The 27609-nt window shown below is 37.5% G+C and overlaps 1 protein-coding gene across 1 annotated transcript; it reads right to left on the bottom strand.

Annotated features, from left to right (window-relative positions):
- Nucleotides 1–4004: 4004 nt before the first annotated feature.
- Nucleotides 4005–22721, bottom strand: LOC114046175 (protein-lysine methyltransferase METTL21E-like). The gene is made up of 5 exons (XM_027866413.1): nt 22680–22721; nt 21768–21842; nt 7279–7445; nt 6109–6226; nt 4005–4429 (listed from the first exon to the last, which is right to left on the bottom strand). Exons 2-5 carry the CDS (start codon nt 21832–21834, stop codon nt 4005–4007), a joined length of 777 nt encoding a protein of 258 aa, XP_027722214.1. The 5' UTR covers nt 21835–21842; nt 22680–22721.
- Nucleotides 22722–27609: the final 4888 nt, after the last annotated feature.

Here is a 27609-nt window from a genome sequence, read left to right as displayed (position 1 = left end):
GGTAATGTAATACCTATCTATATTGGAAACTCAAAGGTGGCTATCAATGCCCATCCACATTTAAGACTGCCAGAACACATTGGTTTGGGAGTCTGACCCCACTTAATTGAACAGAGATCCATCTTTCTCCTCAGAGGCCACAGAAATGAATCAAAAGGATACTGCCCTAGGTCTAAGGTAAGATCCTACTTCCTCCCATCTGTGACCAAGTGGGGAACATTTCTGTACTGGTAGAAGCTAGGTGGGGGAAGGGGAAATCTCTTCTATTTTCCTCCTCCCCCATTTAAATGGCCAGGAGGTATACGTCTGATCAAGACATTACAAAGTATATTGGAGCCAAGGACACCTTGGAACATTCTTCCATCATTTCCAATGGCGTCTTGATGATACAATGCCCATTATCAGTTATGCCCACCATATTATTTACAATAGGAGAAGCTAAAGTATCAGTTGGCAATTATGGCATTATCAAGGAAAGGGAGGCACTAGAGACACTTTGCAACAATAATTAGCATCTACTGCTATTTTAACTATTACTGACGCATTTTGCCCCAACTGCCTTGTGTTTTAGTCTATTCTTCAAAGCACAAGTACATATTCACACAGAATTTCAAATATCTGTGACTCTGTGCAACAGAAGAGCTTTAAATATCTTTGGTCATATGCATCTGGGCATTTGAGATTAGAATTAGAGCCCTACATCTTTCCATCAATATCTTTAACATTGTTGATGTTGTTGTTCAGTCATTTTCAATCATGTCCAACTCTTCATGACTCCATTTGTGGTTTTCTTGGCAAGGATACTGGAGCAGCTGGACATTTCCTTTTCCAGATTTACATTTTACAAATGAGGAAACTGAGGTAAACAAGGTTAAGTGACTTGTCCAGGGTCGCACAGCTAGTAAGTGTCTGAGGATAGATTTGAAATCAGAAAGATGAGTCTTCCTGACTCCAAACACAGCACTCTATCCATTAGCTGCCCTATATCTTTAACCTACTCTTTAAAATATTTATTTTTATATCTATGAGGATATGAAAGAATAACTGATTTGGATCTAACATACAGCAACCCTCAATATTGCAAACACTTTCCTTTGAATTTGATTTCTAGCTTTATTTAACAAGAGACTTATGAAATGCCCTTGTTCATAACCTCAGTCCCTACAGGCTTGACCCATTCCAGATATTATAGAAAAATGCCCGCCCTGCAATGCAAAGACTTGTATCAGTTACTCCAGTAGACTACCAGGAAATTTCATCTAATAGAGAAACAAATACAGTATGAGCTTTCCCTTCCCTAGTTTAGGTAGCAATAACACTACAACCAAACATTTCTTCCTAAAGAAAAATAGTGTATTCCTATATTTATGAATATAATCAACTACAAATTATGTACATTTTAAAACCATATTTATTGCAGATGACTCCATGGAAGTATAAAATATTCAGCTTTCATTTTAATAAGAACACTGAGTGTTAGGAAGGCATATTCTCCTTACCCAAACATCTATGCACTTTTGGGGCTGTCCATATGTATTTTCCTTTAACTAGTAAGGGGCTCTAAGGGAAGTCTGTAAGGAAGATATCTCAGATGAGACAAGCTCTCTTTAACTTACAGACCCAAGAACTCTACTTAGGAGAACTGGCTCCATGGGAAAAGCCATCTTCTGAGCTATATAACTCTTTGTTTTAGATGACAACCTATACCATTTGAAAAGGGCCATAAGTAGCAACATTTTTCACAAAATTGTTACTTCCTTGAGGGGTTCTGTGACATTATTCAAGTTTGATATTTCAGTTCAGGTTTTAATATCAGGTTGCTTGTGATATTACCACAGTCTGCTCTATGTTCATAAGGTTCATCTAGACAAGCAGTCCCTAAATTGATAAATGGTCAATGGTTATGAACAGGCAGTTTTCAGATGAAGAAATCAAAGCTATCTATAGTGATATGATGAAGTGCTCTAAATCATCTTGATTAGAGAAATACAAATTAAAACAACTCTGAGGTACCAACTCATACCTATCAGATTGACTAATATGTCAAAAAAGGAAAATGATAAATGTTGTAGAGGATGTGGGAAAATTGGGACACTAATGCACTGTTGGTGGAGTTGCGAATTACTCCAACCATTCTGGAGAGCAATTTGTAACTATGCCCAAAGAGCAATCAAATTGTGCATACTCTTGGATCCAGCAACACTACTACTTGGTCTATACCCCAAAGAGATCACAAAAAAGGGGAAAGGACCTACATGTCCAAATATATTTATAGCAAGGGCAGCTAGGTGGCACTGTGGATAGAGCACCAGCCCTGGAGTCAGGAGGACCTGAGTTCAAATCTGGCCTCAGACACGTAACATTCACTAGCTGTGTGACTCTGGGCAAGTCACTGAATCCCATTGCCTAGACAAAATATATATATATATTTATATATTTATAGCAGCTGTTTTTGTGATGGCAAAATATTGGAAATTGAGGGGATGACCATTAATTGGGGAAAGGCTGAACAAATTATATTATATGAATATGATCGAATACTATTGGGCAATACGAAATGAACAGGCAGATTTCAGAAAAACCTGGGAAGACTTGTATGAACTGATGCAAAGTGAAATGAGCAGAACCAGGAAAACATTGTACACAGTAACAGCAACATTGTGCGATGATCAACTATGAATGACTTAGCTCTTCTCAGCAAGACAATGATCTAAGATAATTAATTACAAAGGACTCATGATGGAAAATGCTATGCACATCCAGATAAAGAACTGATAGACTCTGAATGCAGATTGAAGCATACTTTTTTTCATTTACTTTATTTTTTTTCTTGGCTTTTTTTTCCTTTTGATCTATTTCTTCTTTCACAACTGTGACTACTATGGAAATATGTTTTACATGAATGCATATACATCTCAAATTGCTTACCATTTTAGGAAGAAGGGAGAGGAGGAAGGGAGAAAAATTTGGAACTCAAAATCTTGTAAAAATAAATGCTAAAAATTGTCTTCACATATAATTGGGAAAAATAAAATACTATGAAAGAAGTAGTCAATAAACTTTCAAAGAAGTGCTTTAGGATTTTTTTTATGTGCCAGGCACTGTGATCAGCAATGGAAATACCAAGAAAGATACCCCCCTCAAATAGCTTCTGCCCTCAAAGAGCTTCCACTGTAAGGTGGGACACCACATGTAAATAATTAGGTACATACAAGATATCTACAGAGTAGATGAAGGCAATTCAAAAGGGGAGGTTATAAGTAACTGGGGGGACTAGAAAGACCTCCTGAAGACAGTAAAATTTGAATTGTATCCTAAGGAATCCAGGGAAATCTGGAAGGTGATGTGTCCTTCTGTAAGCCAGGAATCATCTGAATAGATATGGTTATTGAACTGAAATCATAAAGTGATATAGCATAGAGCAGAGGGTCTTAAACTTTTTTCCATATTATTGGACCTTTTTGGCAGTCTGGTAAAACTTATGGAACACTTCTCAGAATAATGTTTTTAAATGCATGAAATAAAATATATAGGATTACAGAGGAAACTAATTATATTAAAAAGTTATCAAAATGTTTTTAAATAATTTCATGGGCCCTTGGTATATAGAAAAAGGAGGCAACACAGTACAGAGTTTGGGGGAACATCTGTAGTTACTAGGCATGACATGGATAAAGAAGTAGCAAAGGAGATTGAGAAGGAGCAGCCAAATAGACATGAGGTCAGCCAGGAGAGAGAAAGAGAGCAGTATCACAAAAATCAAGAGGAGAAAGTGATCAATAGAGGCAAATGCCGCAGAGAAGTCAGGGGTCAGGATTGAGAAAAGACCATTAGATTTGGCAATTAGGAGACCACTGGAAACTTTGCAGAGAGCAATTTCAGTTAAATGATGAGGTCAGAAGCCAAATTGCAGTTTTTAGAAGCAAATGAAAGGAAATGAAGTCAAGGCATAGATCATAGGCAAATGAAACTCTTCTCTACCTGGGTATATAATGGCAATATTTTCAGATCTTTATCTGGGAGTATCTTGCTCCCCTACTATTTTTCTTCACAGCTTTATACAACTTGATGTTCAAACTAGGGAAATTAGAAATTTCCTCCAGATCAAACAACTCCTGAAACCTATCCACAAATTTATTTTCCTTATCTAACCTAAATTTCATGACCCAGAGGATAATGGTAGTGTCTTTACACAGGTGGTCAAAGGTGGTAAGGAGCTCATCCAGGAAGGGGTGAGCATACACAACATCTGTGGCTAGGATATAGTCAAAATGGTTTGAAGACCTGGGGAAATTCTTCTCTAAGGCCATCCCCCAAGATAACTCCTTCACCTGAGGCTGATGCTTGCATTTCATTTTGGTGTTTCGGGAAATATTATACTGAAGGTTTCCAAGTAAATTAGGCAGGTCTGTGGCAATCACTCGAGCACCTATAACACAAAGGAACAATGGTGAAAGTCACCCCTTCAGTCTGGGGGGCAATAGTTGAAAAATCATACCCACAAACATCCAGAAAGACCACACTGACCCAATAGCTATTACTACCCAAGGGCCCTAGTACTCCAACAACCTACATTGAAATGAAAGCCCATTCACCAAATGAGTAGTCAAGTAGCCATTTGACACTTCAAAATGTTGGACTTCCATAGTACTAAATAAGAGACTAAAAAATAAATACTATTTAGCTAAGTTCTTTCCCTATGCGCCTATTATAGACTGGGGGAAAGGATCCTATCAATGAACAGTATTAAAAATAAGTGGCAGTTCCTCTCCTATGGAAATGGTCATTAAGGGGTAGCCAGCAGTCACAGGGTAGCAGATTCTTTGCCAATTACCTACCTAGCCAAGACTACCAAATCTTACCAAAATGAGTTCAAACAAGCATATTTAGGGGATCCATGTCTTGTTTTTCACTACCAATTTTGCCCAAAAGAATGGGCATTCAATTTACCAATCTCAAAATTTAACATTTGTAAATCAAATGTTAGGCAGCTAGATGGCAGAGTGGATAGAATGTTGGACTTGAGGTCAGGAAGATCTGAGTTCAAATACCTCCACTTACTTACTGCATAACCCTCGGCAAGTCATTTTATTTTTCTCAGCTGCAGTTTCCTCATCTGTAGAGTGGAGATTATAATAGCAGCTACTTCACAAAATTGTTGTGTGAATTAAAAGAGATGATAGATGTAAAACATTTTGTAAATCTTAATGCACTATGTAAACACTAGCTATTACAATTATTTCTACCTATGCTGAGCAGAGATTCAGCTTTGTGCAAAGAATTTTAGTGCACACTAGATTCTTTGGTGTTGATCATGACTTTAAGAATGTCATTTACTCAGTTGGAAAGGTACAAATTGCTGAGACCTGGGGCTCTCTCGAGGTTTTTCTAGTGCCAGGTGTGTACTTCTGAAGATCAACAAAATCAAGACAGATCAATACCCATACATAAAAGAATAAAGCTAACTTAAGGAAACCAAAATGGATTTTTTAAAAGAAAAATTGAAACAAACTTAGGCATGTCTACAGCACATGCAGCTAGATGAAAAAAAAAAAAGAGGAATCAACAGAACAGGGCACTGGTAAAGGTAGAGTGAAAATGAACAAAAGAAACTATTCCGAGTACACATACCTAGAAAAAGAAGCAAATTATGAGAAGACAACCTCCATTATCGACCTGTCTGTGTGGCTATTGAAACAGGTGTTCCTTCAGAAAGGAGAAGGAATGCACAGTCATATGGAGGGCATGAGAACTTGGCTGTCAGTCATATCATGTTAGAATCATTAACAAGCATAGCTTATGCCTGTCTCTAATTCTTTTCCCATCCTTCCACTTGTCAGACTTTTTAGGGGGTGCTGCCCACTCATTGTTGGTTTACGATTTCTATGACTTAGCACAAGATGGCATTTAACTGTCCCTTCACAAAACATTCTCAAGGAACCATTAATACTTAACTTATAAGTTAGTAGACCTTCCCAATAAAGCCTATTGAAAGTGTTTGAAAAGCTAAAAACAGGTACACAATATATTTCACCAAATGGTGATGCCCACTAATGTTTTTTTTCATTAGAGCCCCTAACTCCAGCCAATCAAAAGTACCCAACTTACCAAGTAAACTTGCCACTATTGAGACTAGTCCTGTCCCAGCCCCAATTTCAATTACATTTTTGTCAGCCAGATTATACTGCTTTGAATATGTTTCCAGAAAGTAACAGAGAACGAGAGCCTGTGAGGGAATGAGAAGAGGGAAATATTGTGCTAGCAAATCATAACTGAAAATGAAATTTTTTCTTTTATTGACCTAGAAAATGTACTCTCTACTCAAGCATATATGCAACAGTTGAGAAGAATGTCAACAGAAAAAAAATATTCCGATAAAATCAACCAATCACCTTAAGGAAAACTATGAACAAAAACATGGAATGTTCTAAAAGTTTCAAGTTCAGTCATTTAGGTTCAATCAGGTCTCAAAAGTGGAGGGGGGCAGGGGATAACTTTTACAACTTTTACAAAAACAATAGTTCTTTAGGATGAGAATAAGGAGTTACTACTGGTGAATTTTTATAGTGAGGCAGATTAGTGATTGCCCTCAAAATAATTTCCTTGAAGGTATGATGCTTTTTTAGAATACTATTAGTGTCAAGGCTGGGAACAAATTTATTTTTAGTTATTTGACATGAACACAGCTAGTTTAGTATGAAAGGAGGAATTTTAATTTTCCACCAAGTACCTGGAGTCATGAAAAACTCAATATCTAAACAGTGATTTCTGCCAGATCTTCAACCCAAAGCCAATAATCCTGAAAAACCAAAAATGGGACTGATAAAAGCAATTTCCCAGTTGTGTAATATCGATCCTTTAGTGTTGTTTCTGTTACCAAGACAAAGTTGGGAATCATGGTACCCACTATCTTCCACTGAATGCTCTGCCACATAACAAGACACTCTCTTTTTGAACTGATAGCATCTGAATACAGATTGAAGCATGCTATATTTCACTATTTTTGTGAGCAGGAGGTGGGGAGGGTCTGTGTTTTCTTTCACAACATGACTAATATAGAAATATGTTTTGCATGATTGCACATGTATAACCTATATCAAATTGTTTACCATCTGAGGGAGGGGAGACAGGAGGGAGAATGGAAGAGAATTTTTGGAGCTCAAAAAAAGAAACCAAATGTTAAAAATTGTTTTTACATGCAATAAGGAAAAAATAAAATATTATATTCATAAAAAAGAAACTCTTTCCTGGAAAGAGTTTAAATATTGAAAATAATACCGATGGCCAGACAAAAGCACCATAGCAATCAGTAGCTTCTGTAATTCTTATCTCATGTCCAGCAAAATGAAAACCTTCCCAGGAAGTGGTTGTTATCAGAGAGGGAAAAAAACATCTTCCCATGATCTCTGAGACCACCTGTTTGTCTTCATTTTCTCCATTTTCTCCTGGAAGTAAAATGACAAGAGACAAAGAGAGTTTTATCAAACTAATATACTAAATATAGCTTCTTTTTTGTACCATAATAAAGGAAATAAATCTATAATTTTATAGACTGATTAGGAATCAAATGGGAAATTAGAAAGTACAGAGAGATACTAAATTTGATCTTACCTAAAAATTACCTCCTTAACTTTTCTCTTAAGTACAATAAATATTGACCCCCAAACTTGAACTCACCTATGTGACAGTATGGATTGTGAAAGGGTATCATGCAAGTCATGGAGTCATTCTCATAACAAAACTGTCCATCATTAGTGCAGCCTTGTCAATCCATACCAAAAATTAATCACCTGAAACTTTCCTTACCCTCAGTCAAAGTATGCTGGTAGCAGAAAATGAATAATTTCAGCATTCATTGAGAATGAAGTCTACTCACCTGGAATAAATTGTCATCTTCCCTGAGTAAGCACATGAGAATATGCTATGGAGTATCACACAGAATTCAATCAGATGTGCTAAATCTGCTCCCCTTAGGGACATGGTTGAGTAATTTCTTTTAATTTCTCATCTTAATTTGAAAAACCACCCTGGCATGGATGTTAGACCCAATGATTAATATTCAGTTTTGACTGGGTCACTTTCCTCAAGTGATAACTAATGATGACTAGAGACTGTATTTGTACATGTATTATGTATGCTTCTTCTACAGTCTTCTATAGTATATGACACAATTGGTCATTAAATGGTAGAAATAAAGAGATTCCATAAGTAGGCAGAGTCATTAGTTCTTTCTAGGATATGTTTTGACAGACATGAAAAGGAAGCCCTAACCAAAAACATGTCCCTGCCAGAGCCAGTTGCAACCACAATTGTTAAGTAGATAACATTTAGGGCAGCTCAGTGGCACATCAAATAGAGCTTGGAGTCAAGAAGACCTGAGTTCACATTTGACCTCAGACACTTACTAGCTGTGTGACTCTGGGCAAGTCACTTAACCCTGTTTGCTTCAGTTTCCTCATCTGTAAAATGATCTGGAGAAAGAAATGGCAAATCACTCAAGATCTCTGCCAAGAAAAACCCAAATGGGGTCATGAAGATTCAGACACAACTGAAATGACTGAACAAAAACAACAACCAGGTATGTATATGAATACCTATAATAAAAGGCATCATTTATTGCATCATGTGACTTGTAGAGACACAGTATACTAGAGGTTCAGAAGGACATAACTGCAAAAATGTGCAGTGGGCAGTTGGACATGTAGGACTGGAGCTGGAAAAAAAATGATACTGATTCTAAAGAGATAGTTCATTGATTTAGAGTCATAAAAACCTTAGAGATCTTCTAGCCCATGGGGTCTTAACATTGGATCCCTGAAGCATTAAGGAATCTATGGATAGATTGGGGGGGGCGGTCAGTGAATTAGATGTGGAAAAGAATTGCATCTTAATTGTCTCCAACCTCTAACTGAAATTTAGCGCTTCCTTCAATGATTTAAAAACACCATTCTGAGAAGGGATCTATAGGCTTCACCAGACTAGCAAAAGGGTCCACGACACCCTAAAAAAGATGAAGGACCCTTTCTAGTCCAACCCCTTCATTTTACAGACAAGGAAACTGAGGCCCGGAGAGATTCAGTGATTTCACACAAGATCAGACAGGTAGTAATTAGCAAAACCAAGATTTGAACATGTCTTCTACCCTGGAATCTGGCATTTCTTTTCAGGACACCACTGCTGTTGTTGTTCAGTCGTTTCAGTCATGCCCAAAGTATTGTAATTCCATTTGGGGTTTTCTTGGCAGAGATACTTGAGTGATTTGCTATTTCCTTCTCCAGCTCATTTTACAGATGAGGAAACTGAGGTACTTGCTCTGGGTCACATAGCTAGTAAGGGTCTATGGCCAGATTTGAACTCATGAAGTCTTCCTGACTCCAAGGCTGGCACCCTACCCACCATACCATCTAGCTGCCCAAGGACACCATGCTGGCATTAATATAGAAGTGATCAGGTCTTGTGACTAGCAAATTGAAGGAATACTTGTTTTCCACAAACCTTTCCAACTAAAGAAGACATGAAGTGCAAGCTACATAGAATGCATGCAGAAAGAGCTTCTGTGCCTAAGGGAAAGGTGACTGGAATCCTAGCCAGACCAGTCATCTCTCCCAAGAATTTACTTTGGGCAGGGATGCTAGCCAAGTCCCCACAGCCCTGTTCAAGGAGGCTGAGGATGCCCAGTCCCTGGGGGTTTTGCACCCCCAGGAGAAGAGGAAGAGCCAAATAATAAGGAAAGAAGCCAGAGATAAGTGAGTGGGACTACAAGATATAGATTGGAAAACCAAAATCCAAGTGAGTAAAAACCTCTCACAAGCAGATATACCAACAGAGATGTTCATAAAGACAGAAGAAATGAGTAAAGAAATGAGTAAAACCTCAAATGCAGGTCAGAATACAACAAATAAGTATTAAAGCATCATGCTGTAAAGGAAACTTTAACCAATAGAAGAATTTTATGGACTCCTCTGATATCATGAAGGAACAACAAGAAACTCTGTAATGGCACAAAAGAGAAAAGAAACTTGAAAAGAAGGCAAGAATGTAATTAGATCATATATCAGAGCTCTTAGTGAAGAATTTCAAAACACAATAGAGTACAGGATTTAGAACACAAGGACAGAATCATAAAGAATTTTTTAGTTAGAAGGGATTTTGGTAACAATTAACTAAAGACATATACAAAAGGAGCTCTCCCTACAAAATATCCAACACGTGATGATCCATCCTCTAAACCTGAAGGTTTCCAGTGGGTGAGGGGAATCTCACCAATTCCTAAAGCAGCCCATTCCACTTTTGGACAGTTCTAATAGGAAGTTTGCTTGTTTGTTTTCCTCAATGTCATCTAAATTTACCTCTTTGATGCTTTTAACCATTGCTCCTGGTTTTGCCTTCTAGGGGCAAACAGAATCATTCTAATCCCTTGTATATATGATATGCCTTCAGATACTTGAAGCCACTAGGGTTAGACCAGCTTTTAATACTACATGCCACATAAGCTCACGTTGACTATGCAACATGAATATTAAAGGTCATATCATTTTTAAAAATCAGAAGAAAACAATATCAGGCATTCATAGCCATGGCTAAAAGAAAATTCTTAACCAAACAAGGAACAGAAGCAATTACAAAAGATTTTTTAAAATTTGTTTTCCTGATATTGAAAAACTTGTGCAGCTAGGGTATGAAAAGAAACCATCAACAGCATCAACTTGCATCAAATATATTTATTGAGGGTCTGAAATCTAAGACATGCTCAAGAGCTAAAGGGGGATGAACAAGCATATCTCAAAAGGAAAAATATAAACTACTACTAATCATATGAAAGATTGCTCCAAATAATAGAAAATGAGAAAAATGCACATCAAAACGACTCTGGGGTTTCACCTCACATCCAGCAAATTGGCAAAGATTATAAAAGATAGAAATAGTCAATGTTGAAAGGACTAAATAAAGACAGGCAAATCTGATACACTATTGGTGGGGTTATGAATTGGCTCAACCATTATAGAAATCAATTTGAAAAAAAAAGAAAAAAGAAATCAATTTGGAATTATGCTAAGAAAATAACTAAAATATCTATACCCTTTAGCCTAGAGATGCCAGTGCTAGGTGCAAGGTCATACACACCAAAACATTTATAGCAGCAATTTTGGTGGTAGCAAAGAACTAGAAACAAAACAGATACATTCTGATTGGTTTATGGTAAAATAAATTGTGGTATATGAAGATAATGGCATATTACTGTATTCTACATAAATATGAAGAATACAGAAAAGCATGCAAAAAAAATTAATGCAATGTGAAATAAGAAGAACCAAGAAAACAGTATCCAATGACTAAAACAATGTAAATACAAAGATAACAAAAAGTCAAAATTAAATCCTATGTAATGATAATGACCAAGTTTGCTCCTCTCCCTGAAAAAAAAGTATTCCACCAAAAAGAGATAAAAAAATTCACCATACTCCCTTCTTTACAGAAGTGAGGTGTTCTAGATGTATAATATTGCTCATCTATAAGGCTCGATTGATATATTGGTTAGTTTTACAATTTTTTTTGCTTTTTTGGCCATTTAGCTCTTTGCATAGGGGCAGTGGAGAGCTATATTTGGAAATGAAGGTTGTGTTAAAACAAAAGATATCAATTGAAAAGGCCATGTCCATACCATGACACTTGTACTTTGGCTTCTACCTCTGACCTGAAACACAAGCTCCCACCTTGGGAACCTCCAGCTTCTGACTGGTACATGTTCATCTTATGTTGCCCAGACCCAGACCCACCACATCACTTCCAGGCATCAGTGTCACCTTCCCTTTCAACCCAAACCACCCCTACTTTCCAACTTTAGCTCTGAGAGCAACAATCCAATCAATACTACTATTCTAAAATGAGTGTATCAATCAACTACCCTATTTTTCCAAACACCATTCACTTTGACTTCTCTGATAAAAACACTCCTCCTTGATCACTGATCCCATATGTGTTCTGTCTTCTCCAATTAGGATGAGCTTCTTGAGGTTAGAGACAGTCTCATTTCCTTGTATTTTTATCCCCATTATGTAGTACAACGCCCAGTGCATGGCAAACAAAATGCTCATTTCATTCATTCATTGAATGTGTCTGTATTAGGAGAAGCAACATAGCATAGTGGACAAATTGATGACCTTGAAGCTTGACTCTGATACATATTGACTGTATGATCCTAGTCAAGTCACTTAACTTCTCAATGTAATTCTCTAAGACTATAAGTTGCAGGTACAGAAAGGACCCAACATGAATCACCTTCACTGTTAATGTCTCCATTACCCTTTGGGTAACTTAACTTCCATTCTCCATAGACTGTGACATTCCAAGACTTGCAGTCGTATAATATTCCCAGGAGACTGCTGATATTAAAAAGTGGGCCTTTTGCTTCATATAGAAGTGGAAAGTAGGGGGAAATGGGTAGTTATTGTTGGTATGACCTTTCCCAAAGTCAGAGCCCTAGCAGGTACTTCCTGCCAAGTTGGTTAATCATCCAACCTCTTATAAACCTAATACAGTACAGTTGCAAAAGCCAAGAGAGCCAATAGTTTCCCATGGAAACCCCACCATCATCACAGACCATAGAAGCATCTACCCAAAGAAGATGATTACTTAACAAAATGATATGCTTTAGCAACAGCCAACTCATCTATTAATTTTCACTGCATTTTCCCCTGTACAATTGGCTGTATCCACATTCAGGAAGCAGCTCTGGCAGGCATCAGATAACATCTATGATGTGCCTAATTTGACCTTTCTCTTTCATCTCACCATATTCACTTGTCTTCACTAAGATTTTTCTGGCATCTTCTGCTCTTCCAGTTCTTTAGGGAAAAAGAGAGAGCTCTAATTGCTTCCTTGACCTTTATCTGAACTTGTCCTCATGGGACCCTGTGCACACTCCTTCTAGATAGTAGCAGTGTTTTGACATTGTCACCTAAGGTTTCAGGGACTAATAGAAGTTAGAGCACACTAAATCCCAAGTGCAGCACTAGGTTCTGAGTCTTTGATATAAAAAGTCTGCCAATGAGCAAGCCAAGAGAACCTCCCATCTCTGCCAATGTACTTTCCTATAAGGGTTGGTTGGACAAAGCAATGCAGCTATCCTGAAAGCTGCAGAGATGATGGTAAACCTTTCAATATTTTCACCTAAAAACCTCTTTTAATAAATATAACTAATAATTTCTTTCCAAGCATGTCTATATTGTGCTCCTTTGACTCTATAGGGAAAACAGGGAAATAAGTGGGGATATTTCCATGAGGATACAATATATTAGTAAGCTACATAATATTCACAGAATTTAGGATCAATGTATTCGTATTTCCCAAAACAAGATACAGGATATGCACCCATCATTGGGCCAATTCTGCTTACCATATAGAGTGATTCAGAATAACTTTTATAACCAGGAGGGACAAGTTATGTTTTATATGGAAAACATTATAATACTTAGAATTCATAAGCTATTGGCAAGTTGAATAAAACTTAATTGACAATGGTTCATATTCACGTTCCTTTTTGCATTTAAATGCTATCATGAATACTATAGACATCCCATAAGAAGTCATCCTTGTAAAAATAATTAGCCTATTAACAGCATGAGACCAAAGTGGATTGGTCTTTAGTTCTTTACTATAATGTGTCTTGGAATTACTTATGGGATTAGAAAATGACAAAGCTCTTTTCTCTTTTCTGAATGAAAGTTTTAAGCCTTTATTTTCCTTTATTCTGTCACACTGAGATTTTTAAGGTTCCTTTGTTTTTATTACTTATAAGGGCAACATTTTGGTTCATATCCTTTCGTTCCAACTGAAGCCAAAATCAGTCAGTTCTAGGGACTGGGAATTTCTAAAAAATTCAGGATTAAAAAAATAATCTGCAAATAAAAAGTTGAACTTTATCCTCCCAAAGCAGCATGAAAAGCATATACCCTGAAATTTGAATGACCAATCAACTGTTTGGCACTCTGGCAAGACAGATGACTTTTTTATGAATTCGTTTTTCTTCTGCTTTCAATTCAGGTACAAATATTTTCTTTTAACAATTAATGGTATTAAATGAATGGGATTCTACTCTAATTTTTTGTGGGGGGGAAATTACTTTTCTACCTCAGATCTCCTTTTGTTACTTGGTGGTTAAGGCCTCTGGAAATAAAAAAGCTGGGATTGCAAATCCAGCTTCCTCACTGAATCTGCTACCTCAGCTGTGTCACATTACCTTCACTATCCTCCAGAACAGAATCATTCTGATTTCTGGCATCTAAGCAAAAGATGCTGCAGCAAATATGAAATATCATGTTATCATTTCAAAAAATAAATCCATCACTAACATAGGTGTTGTGGAAAGAGCAGATAAGGAACTAAAATATAACCAAGATCATTGCATTGCAACACGTACTTCATGGATTTCTTTGGTTAATACATTACATTAATAATTTGTGATAGCACATTTTTTTAATGTAATGAAGTCTTAGAAACCTGAGACTTTATGCCAGCTCTCTGCTATTAAATCTTTTGCAAGAGGTGAGGAAAGACTACCAGGTGCTCCTGTTTTCCTGAGAATTAGAGAGGGTTTGTACATGAAGTGAAAATTAGCAGGTTTTACTACATTATGAAGATGATTTTCTTGAGTGGAAAATTAAAGAGTGTTCTATAGTGAACTCACTTCCTTTGTTTGGTTTCAGCAAGTCTTCATGTATGGGGGCCCTGTCTACTCCTTCTTATTTCTATTGTAGGCCAACAAAAACATAGACTTACAGAAGGCTCAGTTCACAGAAATGCCTCGGTACTTTACCTCAAATTTCTGTCTGATATTGAAAGGCCATCACAAGTGAATTCGAGCTTCCATTTGGAGACTCTCAGGGAAATGTGGGTCTGTGCAAAATTCAAAGTGAAACCCTTCTAGGTGATGAAAGAAACTGTCATTCAATGGGGACATCTATTTGAGGATGAATGTCATGTGCCCCTTGCAAATGCCTGGAGATAAAAAGTCAGCATTTAAGATCACAGGCCAACCTGAAAGATAAAACCCTGAATTCCTTAGCAACTTCAAAATCTCAGGCCATTCTATCCCAAACAATTCCTGAAGTTATTCCACAAATATTGTTTGCCTTTAGTTTTGTTAAGCTTCATGAACTACTTAGTAGCTGCTGTTCTAATTTAACAAAGACTAAAGCACTATGCTTGACATGTAAGTATTTAATAAATGCTTCTTGACTGACTGACTGACTGACCAAATAACACTATCTTTTACAAGCTTATAGAAGGTAATATCGCAAGGCCATAAATGTCAAACAAAATAGAAAAATGTTGTTGTTCAGTTTCATCTAACTCTTTGCAACCTCATTTGGAGTTTTCTTGGGAAAGATACTGGAATGATTAGACATTTCCTTCTCCAGATCATTTTACAGATGAGGAAACTGAGGCAAACAGGATTAAGTGACTTGCCCAGGGTTACAGCTACTAAGTGTCTGAGGCCAGATTTGAACTCATGAAGATGAGTTGTCCTGACTCCAGGTCTAGTACTCGTGGTATCTACCATGCCACCGAGCTGCCCAAATAGAAAGACAGAGATTAGGTAAAACTTGAGTATCAACTAAATTAGACAGTTCATTTTTTCAAAAAACGTATTTTTTAAAAAGAACTTTTAATTCACATTGCTACAATTTACAACATTTTGTCTTAGAATCTCACCTTGGAACAAGCTATTAGAGTAAATATCTCCCTCCAAGGAAGAGGATCTGTTACTTTTCAATATATTTTAAATATCCCTTTTAAATGAATAAATTTACTTGGTAAGTATATGCACTGTAGTGACTTGGCTCACAGAATTTATCTTAACATCCCTTAAATGTGAAGTATTCCTTCCATATCTGTAAAGTTTTATTTTGTTTCTGTCTTTGCATCACCAGCACTTAGAACAGTGACTGACATATTGGGGAGGGTGGGCAGGGAGTCTGGGGGAAGGCAGAGTAAGAAGGAAGATGGAGCAAGGGAGACCTGTGAGTTTATTAGTGTGGGGAAAGCCTAGTGAGGAGACTCCCTCTACCAAGGCAGATCAGAGAGTGCTCCATAAATTATAGCCTTGGAAAGTTACCTTAAATATTGAGAGGTGAAGTGATTTGCCCAGGGACACACAGTCATTATTGTAAAAGGCAGGCTTTGAAGCAAGGTCTTCTTTACTCCAAGGTCATCTCTCCATCTACTTGGCCAGGTTGCCTCTTACCTGAGAGCTAGTAGGGGCTTAATAAATGCTTGTTGAAATGAAATTAATTCAATTAAATTGAAATTTGCTCATCAACTTTCTCTTCCTTCTAAAATGGAAAGATCAATTTCATCTACAAATTCCAGATGAACCCATAAACTATTCTAATTTGAAAAAGTTTCCAAATCAATACAAACTCAAGATTTTTGAAACCTCACAAAACAGTCTTTTTTGCAGTTTAATCCTTTTCATGTGATGCCCCCGAGAAGAAACTTATTCTGGATCATGTCTGTAAGTTAGCTATAGTTATTCAAAGTCATGGAAACACTGAAACTCACCAGATTACCCATAAAGAGTATATATTAGACCCAGTGATTGTCTATTAAGATAGAGAATTTGGTGGCTTCATCATACTACCATCTCCGATATACTGTATAGAGGTCATTGAATGTTGGCAAGATGTAGTGGGTGTGAGGGACTTGAAGTGGTCATGAATGAGAATTAACGCAGCAAGAAACACAGACAACAATGTAACAATATGGTGCCAGAAAGTGAGAACTCAGATAACATACAGCACAAATTAGTTTTACTTAACTATGCATATTTGTTATACAGGTTTTGGTTTGTGGTGCACAGGAGATAAAATAGATTTGAAAAAAATATATTTTCTTTAAAGAAAGCTCATAGCATCCAGCACAGAGCACATCTTTGATAGGTATAGAAACAGTAGTATTTTGTAAGGTCACATGGCTCATAGGTTGCTTTAAGTGAGAATGAAACACGGGTCCCGGCAGCACATAGTGCTAATAAGTTTGCTGATCCCTGTCCAAGAATAAGATATTGAGTGTAACAGAACTAGGGCAGGAAAAGTCAACTTGCTTTAGTACTTAAAAGTACTTCATGTTCCAATAAGTAGAAGCCTTTCCAAACTAACTTCACCTGGCTGAAGTCACTCTAACTAAAATCATGATGGATGTCCATCAGCTAGAGAATGGCTAAGCAGAATACTATTGCTCTACAAGAAATTACAAAGAGGAGAGTTTCAGACAAACCTGGGAAGATTTGTATGAACTGATGCAGAGTGAAGTGAGAAGAACCAGGAGAACAATTTATACAAAGCATGGTAAAGACAAATAACTTTGAAAGACTTAAGAACTCTAATCAATACAATGACTAACCATGATTCCAAAATAGGATTCATAATCAAACATGCTACCCACCCAGATAGACAGATGATAATCTAAGGATGGAGAGAGGGGGAGAGAGAGGGAGAGAGAGAGAGAGAGAGAGAGAGAGAGATTTGGAGATGAACAATATAGGAATTTGTTGACTATGCATGTTCGTTACGAGGGTTTTTTCCTTTCTTTTTCAATAGTTGAGGGAGGTTGGAAGGGTGAGAATAGATTTTTGTTCACTGAAAAAAAGAAAATTAATTTTTAAAAAACTCATATTCTCTTGGTATGATACTTGTATGCCTATTTTATAATTATACTTGCTACATATATATGAGTAATTTTAAAAAAATCTTTATTCATATTTGATTCCCTTGTCCCAAACTTTTATACTTCCTTTGTAAGTTTCCAAAGTGTTGTGCACAGAGTTCTCATTAACTACCACTAATGATTAAGAAAATAATGTTCACAATTTAATGTATTCATGATATCCACAGAAATTTGGGGTAATTCAAACTAGTTTGATGGGAGATTTCCTGAAGTTGTTGGAAGTTTTCAACAGGGCACCCCAAATCACATTCAAATAACCCAGGCAGGTCAACATTAAACATTTAACCAGTTGTCCTGGCCAGAGGAAGGCCTCCTGACGAAGGCAGATCCACCAGATGTGAAAGATAGGCCAAAGAAGGAAAAAAAAACCAGTTTCAGTTCCTAGAAGCATTCCACACAATGGATGGGGAGAACAGTTCATTCAAACTAATCATTCACATTAATGATACGGAGAAATGGCTGCTATGATTGCTCTGTACACTCGTGTCAATCACAGCAATATTTCATCAATATTTGTGTGGTTGTCCTTTTAATCCCAAGATGTTGATGATTGTGTGGGCATAGCAATAGTAAGTGTTTCCATGCTGTCACAGTTGAGATCTTCACCAAACATGGGATCAATTCCAAAGACATAGCACTGGGAACAGAATTCGAAATTAAAATTCTCACTGCTTCTGAAAGGCAAATCCTAAGATCACAGGAACCCAGATGGAGCTCTGAAAGGGACCTCAGATCATTTAGTCAATCTCTCTCATTTTACAAATGAGGAAACTGAGGTCCAGGGAGGTTATGTGACTTGCTCAATGTTACACATGTACTAAGTATCTGAAGTAGAATTTGAACTGTAGTCTCTGAATCCAGAATCAATTCTATTTTCCATTATATGGACACGTTACATACTTGCCATAAATCAGTCTAAAAGAGAGGTCAACATTCATAAGTATAAACAGACTGGGAGTGAGGTGGGGGTGAAGGGGTCTGATTTCACTGGTATAAGAAACCCCTAAACAGAAAATCCTCTCAATCAATGCATTTCTACAACTGCTCTTCAATTTAGAAGTTTATATCCTGCGGCACTGAGAACATCAGGCCTGGAGTCAAGAAGACCTGAGTTCAAATTCAGTCTCAGATATTCACTAGCTGTGTGACCCTGAGCAAGTCACTTAACTTCTGTTTGCCTCAGTTTCCTCATCTGTAAAATAGAGACTAAAATAGTATCTATTTTTCCAGAGTTATTGTGAGGATCAAATGAGATAATAATTGTAAATTGTAAACTGTAAAAGTGCATAGCACAGTGCCAGGCACATAGTAAGCGCTATTCAGATGGTGGTTGTTGTTATTATTTGGCCATGGTCACAGAGCCTCTCATCTACTAAATATATTTTTATTATATAATGCACATATATTATATAATATATAAATATATCTGTGTAGTTACTCACTGTATTTCTAGGGCTATTCCTTCACATGCACACTGGTGAGTTCAGTCCCCAGTGGGATAATTATTAAAAATGGTATCAAAAGTAGGTCTATACTACTAATACTCTAGCTCACGAGCCCCACAATGGTGAGCCTGTTTTTAATAGTCAACCGGCAGATACAATTAGAACAAGGAAAAGGCAATTACTAAGATGGCGTGGTAAAATAACTATAAAATTCCCTGCCCTAAAAAAAAAAAAATACCTAGAGTATGCTCTCCCACAAACATACACAGAGTCCATCATGAGCACGGGCAACCTTCACATGGCCAGTTCTAAGCTTCCCTCCCAATTCAACCAGGGAAACTTTTTCTCATTTTATATAGGGATAATAGGGTATTGACCCACTTTCACACTTAGTTTCATATATTAACACTACATTACCTCTGGTATTTGTCCCTTACTTTCTGAGATTCAACTGAGCTAGGGAGGAGGAGAGACCCTATAATATGGGTCTTTCTATCAAATGAATAATTCTTAGATGTTTGAATATACATAAATTTACTTTCATGCTAACCTTTTTAACATATATGTATATTTTACATAAACAATTTTCTATACATGATAATTTAATCTCAATCTTTTATTAGAACTTAACTTACTCTCGTATATTTATGTAAATTATGCAAGCATGAACCTATTGTTTAGGTCTCCAGTCCAAAAAGACTTTCGATTATTTAAAATAACAAAATATTCAAAAGTCATATACATTTAACATAATATATTTATATTTGCTATTTTGTTTTTACAGTTTGTGCTTCAAGTATACCTTCTGTCAGTATATGATATCAGTATCATTGGTGCTATGGAAATGGACATTAAGTAAGCATTAAATCTGAAAATAATTGTAGTAATGCTAGATATATGATATATATGCTAAAAGACCCTTTGCATTCTGGCTTCCAACTCAACTGAGACTGTTCTCTCCAAAGTTACCATTATCTCTTGATTGCCAAATCATATAGTCTCTTCTCGGTCCCATCCTTCTTGACCTCTCTGCTGTTTTTGATACTGTTTGATCACCTTCTACTGGATACTCTCTCTTAACTGAATTTTCATAATAGTACTCTTTCTTGGTTCTTCTCCTAACTATTTGGCTGTTTCTTCTCAGGATCCTTTGCTGTATTACCATCATATCATCCTGTATCATATTCCCTAACTATAGATATTCCAGAAGGCTCTGCCCTGGGCCCTCTTATCTTATCTCTCCATACTTTCTCTTGGAGACCTCATCTATAATGTCCCACAGGTTTACTTATCTCTGTGAAGATGACTCATAGACCGATAAATCCAGCCCCATTTTCTCACCACCCTCCAAACTCCAGTGTCCTACCACCATCTATTTATTAGATGTTTGAAACTGGATGTCTTAGAGAACTCACCATCTTTCCTTCCAAGTCCACCCCTCTACCAAATTTTCCTAATTTCTGTTAAAGACACCATGGTTCTTCTAGTCTTCCAGGTTTGGAACTCTGTAATACAACCAAACTATCCTTCTCTATGTTCCTTACACACAGTACTCCAACTCTTATCTCCATGACTTTGCCCTGGCCCTCTCTTATGTGTTCAAAGCAGTGCTGCCTCATCTTGGCATTACTGATTCCCCCTCTTCCTTCAAGATGCATATCAAGCTCTGTCTCCTATGTGCTTCCCTGATCTCCCCAACTGATAGTGCCCTGCCTCCCTAACTACCTAATGTCTATTTGTATTTATTCTCTTTATATTTAATCTGAATACTTACATGTACGTACATATTGTGTACATATGTTATACATGTATACTTATGTATGTGTACATATATAAATATATGTGTATATCACACATATATGTTCTCTATACATATATATGTATGTACTTATTGCTTCCCCAGATAGAATGTAAGATCCCTGATAATAATGCTTGTCTCATTCTTTGCATTTGGGTCCCCAGTACCTAGCACAATACATTCCCAGTGCTTAGCACAGGCAGTAGACACTTAATAAATGCATATTGAGCATTATATAGAGGTGGCTTGGTGGCTCAATGGATACACCACTGGGCCTGGAGTCAGGAAGACCTAAGTTCAAACCTGGCCTCAGACACTAACCAGCTGTGTGACACTGGGCAAATCACTTAACCACTGCGGCTTCAGTTTCCTCAGCTGTAAAAGAGGGATAATAACAATGCCTACCTCTCAGGGTTGTTTTGAGGATAAAATGAGATAATGTTTGTAAAGCACTTGGCACATAGTAAGCTCTATATAAATGCTTACTTCCTTCTGCCACACATCTCCTCTCCCACCCCAGCCAGGGCTGACTGACAGCAGCTGGTCCTTAATAAATGCTTGATCTTTGTCATCAATGAAATTAGTAAATATTCCAAAGATAAAAGTTATGTACTTCCAATTACCATCTTTTTAGCATTGAGCAAGAAATAAAATGAAATATATTCATAAAAGGTTTATTTTTCTTGCCTTCTCAATGGATGGGGGACAAGAAAATAAAAGGGAGAGAATTTGGAACTGAAAACAAAATAAAATTGAATTTTTAAAAAGAAACAGAATGACAGAGAAGCATTATTTACCTCCTTGAGCTTCTGACTCCATTATTTCATTAGTTAATAAATTATTGTATTGTGATTTCATTTCCATTCTGTAGACTAAAGAAGATACCATATAATGAGTTTATTAAAATAGCAAGTCATTGAAAATTAATACTGAACATTTAAGTTTATTCAATATCCTCTTATCTCTAGTATAATGCACAAAAAAGAGACTAAATTAAAATTGCAAATTATTATCTAGAAAAGAATTTTTTTTAAATCCAAACAGATTTTGTCCCATAGAAATATGGCTTTTAAAAAATAGGAGTCAACAAGCCTAGATATTTTTTGGTGGGTAGGTTAACAAACATATCATTCGCAACAGACCTCCGTAGGGAGTTATCATCTTTATGTTGACTAGTGAAATAAAAACCCTATAAACCTAGCAGCACCAAAAAAGCCAGTAGAGAGGGGATTGCTGTTTTCAGATTAGTGAAACTATAGGATCTACTTCAACATAAGTTTCCTTTATGACAGTCAAACAAAACTGTCCTTTACCTCTACTTATCCATTGCCTACAGATTGTTATGTAGCAAACAGCTCAATATCCAAATGATCTATTTAGTAGCATCTACTTAATCTAAGTTCTCTCTCTCTCCCTCCCTATCACTCTCTCTTCCTCCTTCTCTCCCTCTCTCCCTCCCCCCTCTCCCTGCCTCTCTTTCTTTCTGCCTCTCTCTCTCTCCCACTCCCCCTTTCCTCCCTTTCTCCCCTCTTTCCCTCTCCTTCTCTCCCTCTTACTTCCCCCCTCACATTTACACACAGACACACAGACACACACACACACACACATATACACAGACACACTACTGGTTAAAGACTTCAGATCCAAAAATATTTTTTGTTTCTCAACCTAGCATACAACATGAACAAATGCAATATTGTAACACTTACTAGAACTTCAGGACTTATTGATTTACTACTTTCCATCTCAAACTTGGGTCTGCAACAAGTTTGGATTATACTACCTTGCCTTGATATGGCACCACTTTTCTCCTGAAGACTTCAAACTACTCCATCCACACAACCATCTTCCAGTTCAAAGCATCCCTGTAAGTTAGGTTGGAGACAAGAATTATCTTTCCTTTTCACAGACAAGGACACGAGAGTAATTAAATTACAGACATATCTAGGGTTACACAGTTAATCAGTGGCAGAACTGGGACTCCTAGTTCCCTGTTCAGGGTTCTCTCCGGTAAACAAAGTGGTCTCCATTTACTGTAAATTTGCATTAAGCCTACTGCTTATCGATCTGGTGGTTAAGTCTAAACATACCCAAATGTTTCAGTCATGTTTTCCTGAAGACATAGAGGCTCATCCACAGCTTCTGCTTCTTTTTTTTTTTCCTGATGACACCACTGATTGCCCGTGAGAGAGCAGCACTAAAATGAGCTAGTACTGTAAAAAGTTGGCAAGGAGACCTCAGAGAAGGGATTAAGGATCATGACAGCTGCAGCTGGGTGCCTCTGGCTGTATAGCACGGAAGGCCTGGAACATCTATGAGCAAGGGAGCTAGGGAGAAACCACAGGACATTACATAAGGAAGGAGTAGTGCAGAATGATAACGTCTTAATTTAATTCTCCAAACATTAATTATATGCTTGCTACCTGCAAAGAACTATGACAGACCTTGGGGACACAAAGCCCCTGGCTTCAAGGATCTTTTAGTTTAGGGGTCTGTGGCCATGGGGGATGTGGAATATGTTCACAAATAATGATAAGATACTTTAAAGAATGATTAAAAAGCTATTTGCTATTTTTTTCCTGTTTTGTTTTGTTTTCTCTTTCTGGTGGTTCCTCCTATTGGTTCTAGTTCTTCCTTACAACATCACTAATGTGAAGATATGTTTAATAGGAATGTGTGTGAATAGCCTACATCAGATTGCATGCCGTCTCGGGGAAAGAAGGAGGGGAGAAAAATTTAGAACTCAAGAACTTGTGGAAGTGATTGCTGATAAATTGAAATAAATTAATTAAAAAAATAATGATTAAGTGTATGAAACTAAGGGATCGTAGGCTTAGGGCTGAAGGGATCTGGAAGGCCATCTACTTCAATTCTTTAATTTTACAGCTAAGAAAAAATTGAGGCCCAGAGAGATGGCCCAAAGTCACTCAAGTATTAAGTAACAGACATGGAATTTGAACCAAGGTGCTCTGACTCCAAAACCATTGTTCTTTTCACAGTTCATACTTCTATATGTCAAACATGGTGGCACCAGATACATAAATGTACGTGTAATACACATAATATATTTGTTGTTGTTCAGTTGTTTCAGTCATGTCAAACTCTTCATAACTGCTATTTGGGGCTTTTTTGGCAAAGATGCTGGAGAGATTTGCCATTTCTTTCTCCAGTTCCTTTTACAGATGAGGAAACTGAGGCAAACAGGGTTAAGTGACTTTCCCAGAGTCACAGAGCAGTAAGTGCCTGAGGCCTGATTTGAACCTAGGAGGGGGACCACTACCAGTTCCTTGATTTATAGCTTGCCACTGGACCCAGATAGCTCCAGAGGAGAAAGAAAGGCTGGTGACTTTGCACAGCCCTCTATCACTTAAATCCAATTCACTTGCAAGTCATGGCATCACCTTCCTGATGTCATGGTCCTCTTCAAGGCCATGACAAACAACAACCTGATCTCAGGAAGATGAGTTCTTCCTGACTCCAGGCCTGGCACTTGATCCACTGTACCACCTAGTTGTCTACATAATATATGCATCTATATTATAGGTGTATATGTGCATATGTGTGTGATAGGCAATGGGGAGCCATTTGACAAACACAGGAGCCCTGGGAATAATAGCACCCCCTAGATTACCAGTATTGCTTCCAGAACAGACCCCACAAGCCCTCATCCATGGATGTAATTCCTGTAAAGAAAGATCAGACTTCCTCACCAATTGCCACCAACTACTATCCCATAGGCATAGCCTAAATGAAGCAGCAAGACATGCTGGGAGAGACAGAAGGTAGGCAGCATGCACCAGGCAGGTCAGGGTACCACCACAACCACCACATTGAACACCATCTCCACTCAGAGCCTGATGGAGAAAGCCCAGGACCTTGAACCCAACAGCCTGGGAACGGCAATGCTTCTAGCCCAGTGCTCATAGCCAAAATCCTGGGAAGCATCCCCTGTGAGATGAAACCTGACAGCTCTTGGCAGGTGCTATAGTCACATCTACTGAATACACAGAAATCTTGTCACCTAAGTCTTTGGCACTGTAAAATGGCTCAACATCAGAAACTGGTATGAATTTATCAGTGAAAGTAACGTTAAAGAAGAAGCTAGCTCTAGAAAGCCAAATGTTAAATTTTCAGTATGAGCATTTGCACCTCCGAATTCAAAAAATGTTACAAATCAGGGCTTGATTTATTGTTTTGTTGATTTATTGTATTGTTTCTAGATTTAAGAAAGTGATGGGGAAATGTTAATAATGCAGATTAATCTTAAAAGTGTATCATGAATTTTTTTTTCTAGAGAGTGGGTGGTTAAATATTTGCCAGCACACTACAGGGTAGGGCAATGCAGTGAAGCAGTTTCTTTATAGTTCTTCTGTATGACAGTTCTTTTTACCACTATTCACTCTAGGGGATGTTAATGAATTATGTGGTCACAAAAAAAGTTGACTATCTGAGTCTATGAATCAGGTTGTTAGTCAAGAACTGGTTTCACAGATGTGGGGGAGGTGCCTCTGAGAGAGCCCTGTCAAGATTTTCACAATTGTCACACCTCAAATACTCGATTTCTTTCTCCCATGTTAAATTTTGAATCAAGCCAGTAGAGCACAGGACTCCTGTGGCCTCTTAGAGCAATCTTCAAAGCTTGAAGGCGAGCGCTCTCTAGTGAGCAGTGGTGATAATGCAGCTATTTGGGAAACAGCCTGTGTGAGCGCAGGCAAGAACCCCATTTGCTACTTCTTTGATAGTAGTGTCATCTGGTGACCAAATTGCATAATACACTCTCTGGCTGATAAATTTCTTACTTAAGAAATTTGACAGAAGGAATTATAGTATTATCTACAGGCATCAGAATTAAACAAAGGCTTTCTCTGTGGTAGAATTTATTAAAGATAGGTAAAGTCTGTGATTATTTGTGGAGAAAGAAAATAATAATGCTACTTATAGAGGGTTTAGGAGTAGAAATCTACAGGGTACTTCAGAAGATAGGAAGAGATGTATTAAGCTTAATATGGTTAATAACTCCCCTTAGTTTTCACAGTGTTTAGAGTAGTTCTAGATTCTAGATTCAAATAGCCGTGTTGCTGCATATTCGCTACTTTGAGAAGACCTAACAGGTTTGCCATGAAAGTGATACTGTTAAAACATCTCTCAAATGACAGTGGTCCCTAGAAGCTAATTGAAGACTCAGTTAAGTCAGTCATTTATATACTCAGTATTTCTTGTTTCCTATTTGCCAGGTACTGTGCTAATCCCTGGGGATATATAAAAAAAGGCAAAAAACACAGTTCCTACCCTCAAAGAGCTCACATCATTAATGGAGACAACACGCTAATAATTATATATAACTACAGAGATATTAGATAGATAGATAGACAGACAGATGGATAGACGGATGGACAGATGAGAGACAGACAGTATAAATAGAAGGTAATATCAGAAGGAAGGTTCTAGTAGTGGGAGTTGAAGAAACTGAGAAAAGCCTTTTGCAGAACATGAGATTTGATCTGAATCTCACAGGAAGCCAGGGAAGCCAAGTGGCCAAAATGAGGATCTACAGGCATGGGGCACATCTAGTGAAAAGACATGGAATCAGGAAATGGAGTATCTTAAGCGAGGTACAGAAGATAGGTTAGTGTGTTGGAATCATAGAATATCTAGAAGGAAGTACAGTGTAAGAAGATTGGGATGGTAAGGAGGAGCCAGTCTGTGAATGGCTTTAAAGGTCAAGTTTGCTCTTGGAGGTAATCGACAATGAAGTTTAAGGGGAAAGGAGTGCATGGCCAAAGGTGTACCTTAGGAAAATCACTTTGGCAGCTGAATAGAGAGTGGATTGGAGTGAGGAGAGACTTGAGGCAGGGAGACCAAACAGAAGTCTGTTGCAATTGTCCAGGGGAGAGACGATGAAGTCCTCAGAAGATGGTGGTTCTGTATAGAGAAGAGGATGTATACAAGAGATGTTGTAAAGATAGAAATGAAAAGACTTAACATATTGGATATATGGAGTAAATTAAAGTGAAGAATCAAGGATGACAATGAGATAGCGAGCCTGAGTGATTGGGGAATGGTGGTACCCTCCAAAGTACATTTGAAAGGAAAGAGAATACCTAAAGAAAATTTAGTTCACGATGTCCAAAAGGCAATTGATGAGGTGAGATTGGAGCTCAGGAGAGATTAGGGCTAGATGTAAATCATCTGTATAAAGATGATACTTGCGCTTACTGGAGCTGAGATCACTGAGATAGTATAGAGGGAGAAGATCTGAGTTAGACCCTTGAGGAATACTATCATTAATGGATATAACACAATCCATCCGGCAAAAGAGACAAATAGTCAGATGGGTAGGAATAGAACCAGAAGTCAGCAATGTCAAGAAAACCTAGAGAGGAGAGAGAATCCAAAGCGTGAAAATGATTGACAATGTCATGCGCTGCAAAGAGTTCAAAAAGGATGAAGGTTGAAAAAAAGCCATTAAGATTTGGCGATTAACAAATTATTGGTAACTTTGGGGAAAGCATTTTTAGTTGAATAATTCTATCAGAAGCAGAGGGTTTACAAGCAAGTGAAAGAAGTGAAGACATGCTGTAGTTTTCTTAAGTTCAGCAAGTAGAGAAATAAAAGATGGTAGCTAGGGAGTGGGAATAA

This window comes from Vombatus ursinus, unplaced genomic scaffold (genome assembly GCF_900497805.2).
Source record: "Vombatus ursinus unplaced genomic scaffold, bare-nosed wombat genome assembly UNPS02014781.1, whole genome shotgun sequence".
Classification (NCBI taxonomy): domain Eukaryota; kingdom Metazoa; phylum Chordata; class Mammalia; order Diprotodontia; family Vombatidae; genus Vombatus; species Vombatus ursinus.
The sequence above is the reverse complement of the archived record's forward strand: the minus strand, read 5'-3'. Positions and strand labels throughout refer to the sequence as shown.

Excerpts from the sequence above, each read along its gene's own strand:
- LOC114046175 (XM_027866413.1), bottom strand. The coding sequence starts at position 21,834 with ATGGAAATGAAATCACAATACAATAATTTATTAACTAATGAAATAATG. Across the intron at positions 7,446-21,767 it reads GGAGTCAGAAGCTCAAGGAG|GAGAAAATGGAGAAAATGAA; the intron begins GTAAATAATGCT and ends TTTTACTTCCAG. Across the intron at positions 6,227-7,278 it reads GTGCTTTTGTCTGGCCATCG|GCTCTCGTTCTCTGTTACTT; the intron begins GTATTATTTTCA and ends ATTCCCTCACAG.